This window comes from Vombatus ursinus, unplaced genomic scaffold (assembly GCF_900497805.2).
Source record: "Vombatus ursinus unplaced genomic scaffold, bare-nosed wombat genome assembly UNPS02006874.1, whole genome shotgun sequence".
NCBI lineage: Eukaryota > Metazoa > Chordata > Mammalia > Diprotodontia > Vombatidae > Vombatus > Vombatus ursinus.
In genome coordinates this window covers 7,109,281-7,125,340 of record NW_020946652.1, presented here as the reverse complement: position 1 = coordinate 7,125,340, position 16,060 = coordinate 7,109,281, and the positions used below count along the sequence as shown (strand labels likewise).

The window sequence follows — 16,060 nt, the reverse complement described above, 5'->3', positions numbered from 1 at the left end:
CTGACCTTTCTCTGTCTGACTTGCCCTTTGGCTGGCTCAGCTTCTTTCCCATGCTCCCGGCTTTTATCCTCTGAACCGGAGAGGGTGTGTTGGAGGTGGTACCCGGGCTTCAGATGCCCAGAGCTGGGATTCAGCTGCCAGAAGCTGAGGCTTCTTTGTCTTCCAATTCACTGATGCACTTGAGTCCAGAAAGAGGCTTCCAGGTGTCACAAGACCCAGGCCGAAGCCAGGTATGACCCACTCAGTGAGAGCAGGTGGTACAACCGTGGCAGAGTATAGGGAGGATGTGATCTAACTGGACAGGAGGCAAATTTGTTATTCAAGGCCTTGTTGATTCCATTTTACAGAGGGGGAAACTGAGGCTTAGAGAGGGGTTGGGATTTGACTGTGGTTACTTTGTAAGCATCAGAGGCAGGATCTGAATTCAGAACTCTTAGCTTCAAGTGCTCCATGGCACACGGTGCCATATTCAGCTCTGTAAAGTGAGGGGTAGCATAGCCCAGTGGAGAGTGTGTGGCATGTGGAGTTAGGTTTGAATCCCACTTCTAACACTGTCCAGTTGGTTTACTGTTCTGAGCCTCTGTTGCCTTATCTGTGAAATGGGGATAAAAATGCACTGCTTGCCCCACAGCTTAGATTGGTTGAGAGGAGAGCAGCCATGTGAAGGTGCGAGCTGCTTTTATATTGTAAACGTTGGCCAAGGTTCCCCTGTAGAATGCTTCTTAATAAAAGGTCAGGTTTTAAAGGTAGATGAAAAACTACAAAGAAAACAGGCTGTGTAGACCTGACATTCTCCTGCCATCATTTTTAGTGGTGCTTTCTCAGGGCCACTTTAATTCCATTCAGCCATGAGTGGGATCCCGCTGACCAGGCTTTGGTCAGAGAGGATTGCAGGCCATGGGGAGCTCACAGCGTCTGGATGTGCACCTGTGTGTGACAGCACTCCTGGAGAAATCATTAGAAAAGAAAATGTCCATGGGCAGTGCAAAGTGAGGTGAGGAGGGCCGGGGTTCTTACTGACCTTTGGGGCAGGAGGGGACTGGCTCAGGGAGGAATGCGCTTTTTGGGATGGTCTTTAAAACAAAGTAGAAAGTCTGGTGGGGGCTTGTACTTTTCAAACTTAGGAAACTGAAGGAGGACCATGTACATGTGAGGATTTGTGGGGGTAGTAAGTGGTCTGCTGTGAGGGAGAAAGGAGGAATAAACATTTGTGTAATGCAAATAGACAGCAGAGAAGACTAATCTCTCACCCCTAAAGTGTTGACTCTGAACCCTGTGCCCCACCAACCTTCACTTTCTAAGAAGACTGCACAAGCTAACCTGTGAGCTTGCAACTGTACCCCCCCCACCCCAACCTCTCCTACTCCTACCACCTTCCTTCTCCCTGCCCTCCTGCTCTCAGTGCCACGGAAAACCAAAAAGCAGAAGCTTGCTCTTGCTGGGACTGAAGCGTGGCAGTGTGTGAGAGTGAGCAACAGGGTGGGTCACCACAGGGTGGGTCACCAGAGCGTGCGTGGATCCGCCAATTCTGCCTGAACCAAAGGCCATGGCATCTTGCTGGGGTCACGCTCTCTTCTCTTCCCCCCATCCGCCCATGCAGAAATCATTTGGGGCAGAGACTGAGGCTAGTAACATGACCCACATGGGAAGAGACTGAGTCAAGCTTGAGTCTAACCCCCAGGGGAAACAGCCTTCAAAGGGGAAGGAGTCAGAATGTGACAACAGTGAATGGAAAGAAAAAATGGAAAATAACCCAAGAACTCAGGTGGAGGAAGACTCCATTAAAGGCCTTGAGTGTAAGCAGATAAACCAGCAGGGAAGCTCTTCCTAACAGAAGGGAACGTGGCCTCCGGATCAGTGAAATGATCCTAGACAACTATAAAGAGGTACTGTAAATCACAGGAAAATGAGTTAGTCCTTTGCCTGATGAGGCAAGGAACCCTGTTGATTCCTAAGAGAGCGTGGAGCCGTAGCAGGATATACCTGAATGATTTAGAAGAGAAATAAGAATTGTGAAAGCCTTTGGCCAGCAGAGTAGAAATCATTGGAAGAAAGGGAAAAACTTGAATCCACAGTGGCAAGTCTTCAACAAAAAGAGAATAACTGATTGGGGATACAAATACACAGAAGTCAAGGACCATCTGGAAGAAGAGAAGCAGAAAGCCAGTAATGTTTGGGTTTTTTTTTTAAGTGTGAAAGCAAAACATACCGCTCTCAAAGACACCTTAAGGATTATAGGTCACACAGAAGAGTACGAGTAAAAAACCTGAATGGCATAATGCAAGAAATGATACCAAAAAACTGCACAGAACTTCTGGGAAAAAAAAAAAAACAAACCAACAAAACACAAAGTGCCAATTGAAAAATTCCATAGTTTTCAGAAGTAAAAAAAATATGCAGTTGTATAGTTGTTCAAATGAGCAATTCCAATGTCAAAACAACAAATTCTGCAAATTGCCAGGAAAAATACCATCGAACATAAAGGAAAAGCAATTCAAATAATACAAAACTATTCTACACCTGCCAGAAACCCCAGGATAGAATGGAATAATCTATTCTTTTTTTTTTTTTTTCCAGCCAAAGACAAGGTTTATTAGAACACCCACCATATTGGGCAGATTCAGTGAGCTATTGGCTAGATTATAAGATTATAAGAATCTGAGCAAGGTTTAACTAAAAACTATGGGAGGGATTTTGGAGTGGCCAAGTAGTCTATGAGGTAATAGAACTCCAGGGACCTGGACCTTAATGCAGCCTAGATAGGATTATGGGTGGGAAATGGCCTGGGGCCATAGGGAGGTAAGGTAACAGAATTGGGAGATTGGGTGTAGCCACAATGAAAGGCCAGTTGATAGGGATCATAGCTTCAGGCAAAGCCAGAGATTTGGTCATGTGGGAAAGTCCAGAGTTTTTCCTTTTTGGGGTCTTAAGTCCCATCCTCATCATTCCTCCCTCAAACAAATGGGACCCAAATTCTTTTGTGGTAAGGGGCAAAGGTCTTGGCTTCTGAAACTGCTTCCTGCTGGCAAGGGGTATAGAGCTGTCGCTGCCTGGAGGGGGTCCCAAAGAGGTTGACTGGAACCTAGCACAGGCTGCATCCAGGGAACAGAACGATGGGGAGAACATTAGCTGGTACCTGCGCTGTTTGCTACCAACTGTAGGTGAATGGCCGATAGTCTGGAAGACATAAATCTGACAGAAAAGACCGCAGGGCCCAGACATAAAGCAGGGACTAGATTTAGGGTCCAAATACGAGAGAATAAGACATCCTTAGCTCTGTTTGGATTCAGATAATTCAGTTTTCCAACCATGCAGTATTAAGTCCACCTCATAGCTAGGTGTAATGGGGAAACTAAGCCAGGAGGATCCCATTTTTGAGGCTAAAATTGTCCTCTCAGCTTTTGCCAATGCTGACTTCCCACCAGTATCACATTCTCTCTGAGTACCTTGTGGCATTTCTCAGATGGTGGATTATTGATTTATCAGTGGATTATTATGATCCGTTAGACAACTCAAAATGAAATCATGAGCTTTTTTACCTCAGACAGCAAGTTTCACTGATCACAGTTTAGGATTACTTTTCCAGGATTTACATCTCAGATTTAAATTTGTCCTGGTGTAAAAAGCCAGTCATTAGAGATTTCTATAGACCTGCAAGTTCTCAGCGAGCCATATGTAACCCAAACAAGCTTTTTGGCTAGTTTACACATTAAAACAATAACCAACAATAGCCACATTATTTTAGCAGTAGCCAAATTATGAAAAGTTGCTTGACATAACTGATACGGAAAGTTCACCAGTTTGAAACTTGAAACAAACCCATTACCAATCGGGTGGCTTCAGTTTTGTTAAATGCATTTCCAAATGACTTTACACAGAGAATCAACATCCCATCATTAAGAGTCAAAACTACACATTTAAAAGGGTGTGCTTACCCAAGTTCAGAGGCTAGCTTCTTTACCTTGAGCAGGATGTGCTGAACCTGGGTAATGCTTCCAGGCAAAGGTTGCCCTAGGACCCAAGGCCTTTGCGAGGGGGGCCCATGCTGTGGCTGCTGTCTCTCCCCCCTCCTTTTCCCTAGGTGGGGGAGGGCGAAATCAAAGGTGAGGGGGAAAGGGTGAAACTATTCTCCTATGAAAGGGGTTAACAGATACCCTCTTGACTCAAGGGAAGGGAGTGACTAGGGTTGTAAGATGGTGTTTCAGAACTGCTTGATGATCAATCACAAAACCTCCAGAATCTGTCAAAATATTTTTAGCTGTTCTAACTTTTCCCTGTAACCTCCATGAAGGAGCATTCAGGGATGTAGAGAGAAGGAAGTAAGCCTTAAGGAACCAAAAAAGAACTGCAGTTTTCCCCAATTCCCTAGCGCCGAGAGAATTGACAGAATTGGGCATACACTTCCAGATAGGACATCCCATTCTTGTCCTCTATGCTACGTAAGGTATACCCCAGTCCATGGCCTCGAACCAACCCAGTGGACCGAGAGCCTGAGAGCGTCAGGCTGAGTGCGAGATAGCTTTGTAACTGCCTGAAAAGCACCTCCAAGCCTTGGTGCTTGGAGAGCAATCCCAACTGCAGAGCAAGAAAGAAGGGGAGGAGGCTTATATACCTTCCAATCTTGGCTGGAGAACTTGGGGTTAGGCAGCTTCCCCATTCGGGCCACCAAAATGTTGAGGTTTAAGGATGCTGGTACCCCAAAATCAGAACACATGGGTCTTGCTTGAAAGAATTCAACCCAAGCCTTCTTTTAGCCAAAGACAAGGCTTATTAGAACAACCGCCATATTGGGCAGACTCTTAAGGAGCTGAACATTGGTGAGCTGTTGGCTAGATTATAAGAATCTAAGCCGGAATAATCTATTCTAACGAGCAAAGGCGTTCAGGATATAATCCAAGGGCACCTACTCTGCAAACCTGATCCTAATCATTAATGAGAAAAGATGGATAGTCAATACAAAAGAGGCACTTAAAGCATTCTTAGAGAGAAGACCAGTCCTGAACAAAGTGTTTGCTTTTTACGTATTCCAGACAATAGAAATACAAAAGGTGAACAAATACAGCAACCAGGGACAGCCACGGTAGAATAACAGAGGAACCATTAGGAGATTTCTTGCTTAAAGTACGTAAAGAAACAAGGTTGAAAGGATATAACAAATAGAAATGACAGTGGAGAAACAGGCCTGAAGCGGGGCAGACTAAACTTCCTAACAATATCCCTCCTACAGGCAAATCAGTGTTTTTATGGGGCTAAATTTCAGGGTGAGAAGGCCCATTTAAAAAAAAAAAGAAAAGAAAGGAGAGGAAGAAGATAGAAGGAAATTAATCAAATTGAGTCAAAGATTAACAAAAATTAACAAAGAAGATAAACTAATTCTTGTAGTCTCAGGAAGAAGAGAGCCTACAGAAGATTGCATGAGGAGGCAAAAGAAGGAAGTAAATCAACTTACAGACATTTATTATGAGGCTACTACTACATGCAAAGTGAGGCAGCTAGGTGGTGCAGTGGATAGAGTGTGGGGTCTGGAGTCAGGAGTACCCGAGTTCAAATGTGGCCTCAGACACTAGCTATGTGACCCTGGACAAGTCGCTTACCCTGTTTGCCCCAGTTTTCTCATCTGCAAAATGAACTGGAGGAGGAAATGGCAAACCACTCCAGTATCCCTGCCACAAAAACCCCAAATGGGGTCAGGAAAAGTTAGACATGACTGAAGTGACTGAACAAGGACAGCAGCTCTCTAGTACCCCCTCCTCTCCTCTGACACCACCCTCACCCTGGTCTGGGACCTCGTCATCTCACCCGTGGACTCCTCTTCAGTGAGTGGGCCTGCCTCGTGGCTCTCCCAGCTCCACTTCGTCCTCCATTCAGCCACCAAAGTGATTTTCCTGAAGTGCGAGTTTGATCCTGTCATCTCCCTACTCAACAGAATCTCATAGGGTTCCCTCCAGGAGCACGTTTGGCATTCAAAGTCCTTTATAACTTGGCCCCCTCCTACCTTTACCAGTTTTCTTACACCTTACTTGCCACCACATACTCTCTGATCCCGTGATCCTGGCCTTCTTCTTGTTCCATCTCTTGGTTTTAGGCATTCTCCCTGGCCATTCCCCAGGCTGCTTCAGACTTCTCCACTCCAAATGCTGCCTTCTCTGGCTTCCTTTACTTCCTTTAGTTAGGATCTTTAAGTCCTAACTAAAATCCTCTTTTCCCTCCCCTCCATTAATTATTCCCTACTTATCCTGTATATATTTGTTTGCTTGTTATCTCCCCCAATGGACTGTAAGCTCCTTGAGGGCAGGGACTGTCTTTTGTCTCTTAGCACTTAGCATAATAAGGATAATTAGTAATTTTGTGAAAGAAAATGAAACAATATGCCCAAATTTCTGGGATGCAACAAAGGCAATTTTCTGGGGGGAAATTATATTCCTACAAACATACATGAACAAAATGGAATGGGAGAGAATGAATGAATTAGTTGAACATGCATTTTAAAAGTTCAGAAGTCAACAAATAAACATAAGATGAGTATAAAAGAGAAGATGTTAAAAATTTGAGGAAATGTAGATGACCTGGAAACCCCCCAAAACCTGTAGAAATGATAGATCCGAAAACCAGAAGGAGAAGTTTGGGAGAGATAGAATTTGGTCCTGGGGACAGGAGGGAGCCTCTGGAGCTTCTTGAGAAGTGACTGGTTAGTTGTGCGCTCATCACTCTGGCAGCTCTTTAGGGGATGGGTAGAGATGGAGAAGCTTAAGGCAGAAAGATGGCAGATGTGCTAGAGCATTGTGTCATGTCAGAGAAATGCTGCATCTGGAAAAAATTCCCAGATCCCCTGACCACAGGTGTCCTCTGGGAAGCCCATCATTTCGATCTTAATGAAGACAAGCGAGGCAGCTAGATGGTGCCGTGGATAGAGCTCTGGCCTTGGAGTCAGGAGGACCTGAGTTCAAATCCAGCCTCAGACACTTGATACTTACTAGCTGTGTGACCCTGGGCAAGTCATTTAACCCCGATTGCCCCACCAAAAACAAACAAACAAACAAAAGACAAGCTCCTGGGATAGAAGTAAGAAAGGGATGGGGAGAGGTTGGCTTCTGGGTGCCAGTGGCAGCAGTGAGACAGAACCACAGAGTCAGGTCTGAGGCTGCATGGACGTTTCGTGCCTTGGATCAAGGATTGTCTTGTGCATTACTGCCAAAGGAGCCTGGAATCAGGTCCTCTCAAAATTTGTAGCATACGTTTTTTAGATTAAAAAAAGAGAGTTCAGTCATGTTTGACCCAGATTACTGAATCCTCTGAGTAGAATTTGTCCATGCCAAACCTGGGACTCGTAAACTTTAGAAAAAATCTATTCTAATCATTGTATTTCCCTAGAATTGGTTTCCCTTGTACTCTTCTGTATTTTATATTGTTCATCGACAAACATCCCTTTAAGGAGGGAGGCTTCACGATGCTGCCTGCCTCCAGGGGCCAGAAATGAGTGTGAGTGAGGGTCCTCAGGTGTGACCTGTGGGGACAGGGGCCAATGACGTTCTGCTTACAGGCGGTCGCCTCATTTTTGCTCGGTTTTCACATCATGCTCGGCCTTTGCTTATTTTGCTCATTTGCATTTCATTCTTTTTTCTACCTTTCCCTTATGTTTTAATTCTGCCCCATTTTTTCACATGACAGGAGAAAGCCAGATCACATCAGGTACCAATTAGCTTCTTCTTTTCCTTCCACCTTCTCTAGTGTTCTCTTTTGGCATGAGAAAGCTCACAATTAACCTACATTGCCATTTCACATGGATTACTTGCAATGGATAAAGTCCCTTTTTGCACCAAATCTGAAAAATCACGATGAAAATGCTCTTAGGAGGGCTGCCTGCCCAAGTGGCCCGTTTTTTAACTTGGCAAAGAACATTTGCTATATTCCCAGTCCCCAACAGAAACAGAAAGACCAGTCTTGGCACACTTCAGGGCAGCCATGTAGGAAGTTTGTGTGTGTGGCTGTTTTCAGTGCTGGGGTAGCATGAGCTCCTGTGGTCAGAGACTAGAAATATTTTCTACTTAAGTTTCCAGAGTCTTTTGTTACCATCATCTGCTTTAAAAAAGCAAAAGGGTAAAAAAAAAAAGAGAAATTTGACATTATCAGCATTATATAGCTAGCACACGTTCAAGTTTATTTCATTTTCAGCTGATGTGTTTCCCCTGAGAACATGAATGAACTAGTCCTTTTCCCCACATCTTGCTGTTGGGGCTGGAACTAAGCTTAGTTTGGAAGCAGGAAGCTGATCTTTGTTCTTGACCTCAAGTGTAGCCATGAGAGGGAAGAGTCCCAGCGGGTAGAAGGTGAATGGTCCACTTTTGTGGCCCTGCCCTCCAAAAATTTGATTTTAAGGTCCTCGTAGTCTAACGGTTTTTACAAATAGCTAGGAACATCTGATTTTGCTGATTTAATTGTATGGCCTTAAATCCTGGCTGGGTCTTTCTTACACATGCAGTGCACTGGCATGAAACGGAAGCTAATTCTACAGTTATCTTAGGCAGACTTTGTTTCCTTTCCTGCCTCTCCCATATTATTTGCCCTTGGCTCTCATTGTGGCCACTGAAAATAGAAGATTGTGGTGTTAAGCTGTCCTCCCAAAGGTTTGGGTCACGGTTGGACGTGGCCTTTGGAGGTTGGATTCTTAACTTAGTGAGAGCACTCTCAGGACCAGGAATGGTATAGAGTGTCAAGAATAGATTTCCTCTGGACCCTGGCATACCTCCCCCCTTCCCTGCCACTGCCCACATGCTCACACTGACTTGCCATGTGTCCATTCCCTAACAGAATCTAGAGCCAGCTCAAGAGCCAAGAGGGGGAGATGGGAACCACTTCATGTGGAGTTGAGAGTATCAACAGTTCCATCCCTCCTTTCATGTTGGCTTGGCTATGAGCTCTGTTATTTCACTTTCGTTTTCCTCAGTGACTGCCCTGATTTTGTTTGCCAAGTTAATCTGCATTCCCCACGAGTACAAAGATGGACAGTAAGTGGAGGTGACTGGGTCAAGGTGACATCGGGATAGAATTCCAGAGTGAGTGTAGACTGTCGCCCGTGGGAGGGCCAGGCACCTGAACTCAGCAGCTGTTTTTTCTGGGATTTTTTTTGAGAAGGATAGTCTAAAATAAGCAGACGTTTGGCAGCTTGTCACATTTCCCACGAAGCCTTGAATAAGCTGGAGCCCTCAGCCACTGCCCTTTTGTCCGTGACAATACAGCGAACGGAGGAGGAGCTGCTGGTTGCACTGTGTACCTGATGGAGTGCAGACGTTCGATCATTTCCACAGATTTGTTCCATTGCACGTTCTCCAGTGTGGCTGGGCTGGGCTCTTTCTTTTGTGTGTGTAGGCATCACCTTTAACCCGTCTAACCAACTGTGACCAGAGGCACAGATTAAGCCCGGAATGACTTCCTTTGCTAGCCTGCATTTTGGTGATTTCTCATAGAAGTAACATGCACCAGGCCTGTACCTGGATGCTTGGCTATGACGTCTGTCTTGTCAGATGGCAGAGGCGATACAAAGGGGAAAAGGATTCAAGGACTAGCTGTCTGCCTGCCGGAAGGGGACTGGCTGAGCGCGTTGCCTTGTGACAGATGATTTCCCTGCCTGGGAGACTCAGCTTTCACTTGGATAACTGAAGGGCTCCTAGGAGCTGAAAGTGTTTCTGTTGAACACGTTCAGGCGTCTGTCAGAATGGAAAGGTAGAATTTCCACCTGCTAATGGATTAATTACTAACGTTTGAAATTGGAATTATCTTCCGTGGAGCTTATATAAAATGACTGAAATGCTTGAGCTTTTACGTTTGAGGAGTTGGCTTCCTGTAATGAATAGCCTGATTGAGGCTATCAAATCGAAAGAGTTTGGGGCCCTTTTGCTTTTGATTTCAGTAGCTCAGAATGAGTCGATGTGACCATATTTAATCTTTTTTCTAAAGGAGATCACAGGCACTTTGGGGAGCAGGTACAGCACCCACTGCTGCACAAAACAGAAGGAAGCAGCCTGGATGACCAGGTTTACAGGCCGCCTAACTTTGAGCTTACGGTTTGGAAGTGGTCAGTGTGAAAGTGAGACCAGTCAGTCCGGGCCGTGGCGGGGCGGGGGAGAGGGAGGCGTGTGTCTGGGCATGCGCGCACACACACACCCCACATACATACATACACGCACGCACCCCCCCCACATACATACACGCATGCACCCCCACACACACACCCCCACGCATACACACCCCACATACATACACACACACGCACACCCCCCACATGCACACACACACCCACACACACGCACCCCCCCACACGCACACACACACGCACACACCCCCCACACACGCAAACACACACCCACACACCCTACACACACACACACACACACCCCACACACACGCACACACACACACGCACACACACACCTACACATACCCTACACACACACACGCACAGAGCACAGCGCACAGATGGGTCTGGATTTCACTTCTAAAATGAGTCATTTCCAGCTTCCTCAAGTCAAGGACTTGTGAGGAGCTGTGTACTTCCCTTCATCACTTCCATTATAGCAGAAAAGTTTAGCAGTCATAAAATAGCATTGATTTCCCTTTTCCCGGGAGGGATGGACGATACGGAACATAAAAGTGCCTTCTCATTCACTGCTTCTCCCTCTCCCACTTCGGCAATGTTCATCTCCATCCAGACACTAAAAATAGAAACAAAAAGACTCCATTATTTGGGGTTCCTTATGAAGAAATACTTTTTAAAATATGGGGTGATTTTTACAATGCTAATTTTTCTATCTAATATGGGAGTACTAAAGAATAATATTTGTTAGTGTAGAAATTCATATGCCATAGAGGAACTAATTCAAGTAACTGTATTTCCTTTAATCAAAATTTAAACTCTGCAGTTTAAAAATGCTGGCTTTCCCCCCTTTTTTCGTCCTTCTGTTTTGCCATATGCATCTCATACTGACACAAGTCGTCATGACTTAGTTTTATGGGCCAATTTGTATTAGTTTTCCAAAAGTAAAAAAATTATTTTGATCAGCAAATGAAATAAATTATGTTTACGAGTAACTGAGTTGCTTTCTGTTTGTTTAGACGCTGGTTCTCAATACAGAATAATCAGTTGGTGTACCAGAAAAAATTCAAGGTGGGTGCCACTCTGTTCATCAAGAAGGAAAGTCCAGGGTGTGCTGCACATTTCCAAAGGCTTATCCTCTCTTTGCTCAGGGCCACAAATCTTCTAGTAGAGCATCAGATTGGGAGTCGAGCCTGTGTAACATTTTCTTCCGAATAAAAAGGTTCAAAATATGATATGTGAAAAAACCAGATTGTATTTGACTCAAGAATTGCAAAGGACAGTTCTTGGTGTGTCCGTTGTTTCTGTGATGACTGCGGGTCATCAGGCGGGGGAGCAGAAGAGAGCTGCTTCTCAAGCCAAGAGCCTTTTACATTTTCATTGGTAACTTTTGTATTCATGTACCTTGGATGTCTTGAGCTTCATTCCCTTTTCCCAGACATCCGCAAAGAAGGATGGTGAGTCCAAGGTCATCTGCAGCGTGAGAAGGAAGACTGCGATGATTTTTCCACATCGTTCTGCTTTGGGGCCACGCTCCAACATTACCGTTACACAGCCTTAAGTTTCTTTTTGTTGTTTTTTTTTCCATTTCCCTCATCATCCTTGTGTGGTTGTTTTTTGGTTCATCTCAGCCTTTCCATGCTTCTTTCTGGTCACCATGTCCATCATGTCCCACACCCCAGTAATGTTAATATTCCATTACGTTGACGGACCACAGCTTGTTCCACAGTCAATGTCCCATTCTTTGCTACCACAAAAAGTGCTCCTGGAAACATTTCGGTGGATATGGGACCTGTCTCTTTGTCACTAACCTCCTTGGGCCCCCAAGTAGCTTTAAAAGAGGATAAATGGTGTGTGTCGGGGCAGGGTTGCCAAAAGTGCATGAGTGGCTTGGGTCCCACTGGTCCCACCCTACCATCATGTCTTTCTTGACAGTTTGATTAGTGAAGATGGACTAAGTCCTTGAGGTCTTCAAAGTAGTATCTGTATCTGACTTGTCTCGAGGGCTTCTTGACCTTGATCAGATCAAGAGGGTAATGCCACATCGCCAGTCAGCCTGAGGCTGTACAAATTTCTTCATGAGTGGAGCTAGTCACAGGTTTCTTGTTCTTTGAAAGATGTGGTTTTAAAGCAGCAATCTCTTTTGAAGTCAAATCAAGTCAGTAGGCTTTATGAAGTGCCTGCTATGTGCTAAGCACTGGGGATACAAAGAAAGGCAGAAACATGGGTCTTACCCTCCTGGAGTCAGAAAGATCTGAGTTCAGATCTGGCCTCCCACACTGCCTAGCTGTATAATCCTTGGCTAGTCATTTAACCTCTCTTTGCCTTGGTTTTCTCAGCTAAAAATGGGGATCATGATGGCACCTACATCCCAGAGTTGTTGTGAAGGTCAAATGACACAGTAACGGCAGAGTGCTTGGCACATAGTAAATGCCGTAGAAATGTTAGCTGTTTTATTAATACCATGGGAAATATGGCAATATTATGTACAATTAGTTATGTACAGCTGATACATGCACAGAGGATAAATTGGAGGTGATCTCCAAGGGAAGGCACTAGCATGAATGGGGACCAGGAAAGACTTATTGCAGAAAATGAGATTTTAGCTGGGACTTGAAGGAAGCAGAGATGAAGAGGGAAAGTATTCCAGACTTGGGGGACAGCCAGGGAGCTGTCCTAGGGGAGAAACAGCAATGGAATCACGGAATCGAATAGTGTGCGGAAGGGGCTAGAACACTAAGTCGGATTTTGTGTTTCCTCTTGGAGATGAGAGGAAGCAGGGGCGTGTGACGTGGTCAAGCTTCCCTTTAGGAAGGTCACTTTGACAGATAAATGAAGGAAAGACTGGAGAGGGGACAGGCTCGAGGCAGGCAGACCACTCTCCCCCCACGAGCAGTCATTGCAGTAGTGTTGAATTGTGGTGCATGTGGTGATGAAGGCCTGTACCAGGGTTGAAGCAGCGTCCGAGGAGAGAAGGGGGCTTACTGGGGAGACGTTACAAAGATCCACTCCTTAGAACGTGACACCACATTGGCTCTGGGGACTGAGAGGAGGGAATCAGATGATGCCAGCGTGAGCCTGGGTGACAGGGAAGATAGAGCAAGCTGTGTTTGGGCCATGTTTGCAGGACATCCGGTGGGAGATATTCACCAGGTAGTCAGACATACCAGCCAGAAGGTCAGGACAGAGTGATGTAGAAGGAAAAGAGGGCCCAAGAGGCAGTCCTGAGGCACCCCTGTGGTTAGCAGGGGGGGACCTGGATAAAAATCCAGCCTAGGAGAGCAGTGCCGTGAAAACATAGAGAAAAGAGGGTCATCACCAGTGTCCAGGACTGCGAAAAGGCCATTGGATTGGGCAAATAAGAGATCACTGTTAACTTTGGAGAGAGTGTTTTCCATTATTATGGAAGTTGGAAGCCAGACGGCAGAATTTTAAGAAGCGTAGGAGGAAAGGACGTGGAGGGCCCTGCTTTTGGCAGCCTTCTCAAGGAGTTTAGCTGTAAAAGGGTGGTCTGGGCCTTCGTGGGTCAGGACACATGGCCGTGGCAGGGCCAGGGAGGACATCAGAGCTCGTACAGCAGGAAAATGAAGAATACAGACCTGACACGGCTGCTGCCTCTGCAGTGGTGAGCATGAGACCAGCTCAATACTCTTAACCCGGAGGCGCATTGATGAGGCGGGAGACAGCGAGATGGCAGAAGCTCCGTTTATTAAGTGCTAGTAGCTTTCTTTTATATCCCTAGTAACACCTGATCAAAGCACGATCTCCACGTGATAGCCAATCACCAAGTCTGCTGGACACCTGCAGCCCTCGTGTCAGGGGTATGAGTAGGACTTTTCTCCCAATGAGAGGAGAGCGAGCCAACCGTGGGAGCTGCGTGTCAGCAAAGGAGAGGTCTTGTGAGACTTCCTTGTTTTTGCCACGCAACAGGTTGTGACCCTCAGCTTCTGCTGAGAGAAGCTAGAACTCCCATGAGAAAATTACCCTAACAAGACCTTGTTCTTAGACATTGCCAGCAGGCCAAGGGCTGATCCCTGCTGGCATGGAGACTCTCCCATAGGTGTGTACTGGGGAAGGGGGAGCATGGGGACCCCTCTGGTTCTACTTCATGTTTTGTGGCTCTTTGTCACTCAGGGCTCAGCTTAATGAGTTTGTCCAATGCTCAGTTGCCCCAGAAGCTTGTGCTGTGCTTTCTTCCCACAGGACACTCCCACGGTGGTCGTTGAAGACCTGCGGCTTTGCACCGTGAAGCATTGTGAAGATGTAGAGAGACGGTTCTGCTTCGAGGTGGTCTCGCCCACAAAGTGAGTTCTGAATCATCTGATGTTGTCAGTCTTGATCACAGGCCTGGTGCTGGGTGCTGGGTGCTGGGGAACAGAGACAAATGCGAGGATGCCCCTTCCCTCCAGGAGCTCCCATGCTCCTGGGGGAGACAGCACATGGCCTTGGGAGGGCTGGGGGAGAGAGCCCCTCCGCTCAGGGTCTTCAAGGACATGAAACGCTCCGTGCACAGAAGGCCCTCCTCCTCTGACTGGCCAACCTCGCTTCCCATTGTTTTTAAATCAGTGTCTTTCATTTACCCTCCCTTATCCCCTAGAAGGAGGGAGTGAGGCTGGCGGGCTGTGCTGGGGTCCCACGTGGCCACTTTGGGCTCACTGCTTTCATTCTGGCTGTGGTTGTTGCCGTCATCGTCCTCATGGAGGTCTTTGTAGCTCTCCTCACACTCCTCCACATTCTCCTGCTGATCATTCCTTAAGAGCATTTCTTTGCGTTCGTCATTCTCTGGTCAGGGTCATAGGATATCTACTTTGTTCCCAGGTCTTTGCTACAGCAGAAAGAGCTGTTATCACTATTTTGTTGCTTAAAAGACCTTTCTTTCTGTCTTTGGCCTCCATCCCTCAGCTCCGGCCATTCTCTGTGGCCAGCCGTCCCCCAGGACCGGCATGCTCTGCCCGCTGAGTTCCCTGGCTTCTTTCAGGTTCCAGCTAAAACCCCACCTCCTACAGGAAGCCTTTCCCTACCCCTCTTAATTCTGTTTTCCCTGTTGGCTATTTCTTTTTTCTTTTTAATTAATTTATTTTTAGTTTTAAACATTCACTTTTATAAGATTTTGAGTTCTAAATTTTCCCCCCTCCTCCCCAACATGGCATGCAATCTGATGCAGGCTCTACATATACATTCATATTAAACATATTTCTACATTAGTCATGTTGTGGAAGAAGAATCAGAGCAAAAGGGAAAAACCACAAGAAAGAAAACAAAAAACACCAAAAAAGATCAAGTAGTCTGCTTCGATCTGCATTCAGACTCCATAGTTCTTTCTCTGGCTGTGGATAGCATTTTCCATCATGAGACACTTGGAGATGTCTTAGATCCTCCCATTGCTGAGAAGAGCTCAGTCAATCAAAGTCAGTCATTGCACAGTGTGGCTGTTACTGTGTACAGGTTCTCCTGGTTCTGCTTACTTCACTATGTATCCATTCATGTAAGTCTTTCCAGGTTTTTCTGAAATCATCCTTCTTGTCATTTCTTATGGAACAATAGTATTCCATCACAATTGTGTACCATAACTTGGTCAGCCATGCCCCAGTTGATGGGCATCCCCTCAGTTTCCAATTCTTGGCCACCAAAATGCTGCTCTAAATATTTTTGTGTAAATAGGTCCTTTCCCCTTTTTTCAGATGTCTTTGGGATAGAGCTCTCATAGTGGTATTGCTGGGTTGGGGAGGAACAGTCTCATAGACCTCTGGGCACAGTTCCACGTTGCTCTCCAGAGCGGCTGGATCCGTTCGCACGTGCTGGCTATTTCTAATGGGTCCCGTCAGCGGCTCGTTTGTACCCAGCTGTCGTCTCCCCCATTGGGTTGTGAGCTCCTCCAGAGCAGTCTGTCTTTTGCCTTTCTCTGTATCCCCAGAGGTTAGCCCAGGGCCCATAGGTGTTGACTGACTGACTGGGATGGACATGATTCCA

General features: G+C 46.1%; 1 protein-coding gene across 2 annotated transcripts in view; it reads left to right on the top strand.

The window, feature by feature from the left end:
- Window positions 1-16,060, top strand: part of ACAP2 (ArfGAP with coiled-coil, ankyrin repeat and PH domains 2) — a 121,798-nt gene that overhangs the window by 72,166 nt on the left and 33,572 nt on the right. For both annotated transcript variants that reach the window (XM_027848733.1, XM_027848734.1), the window contains exons 11-12: window positions 11,110-11,161; window positions 14,294-14,394. In XM_027848733.1, the coding sequence (XP_027704534.1) occupies window positions 11,110-11,161; window positions 14,294-14,394 (153 nt within the window). The remainder of the gene's footprint in view (window positions 1-11,109; window positions 11,162-14,293; window positions 14,395-16,060) is intronic.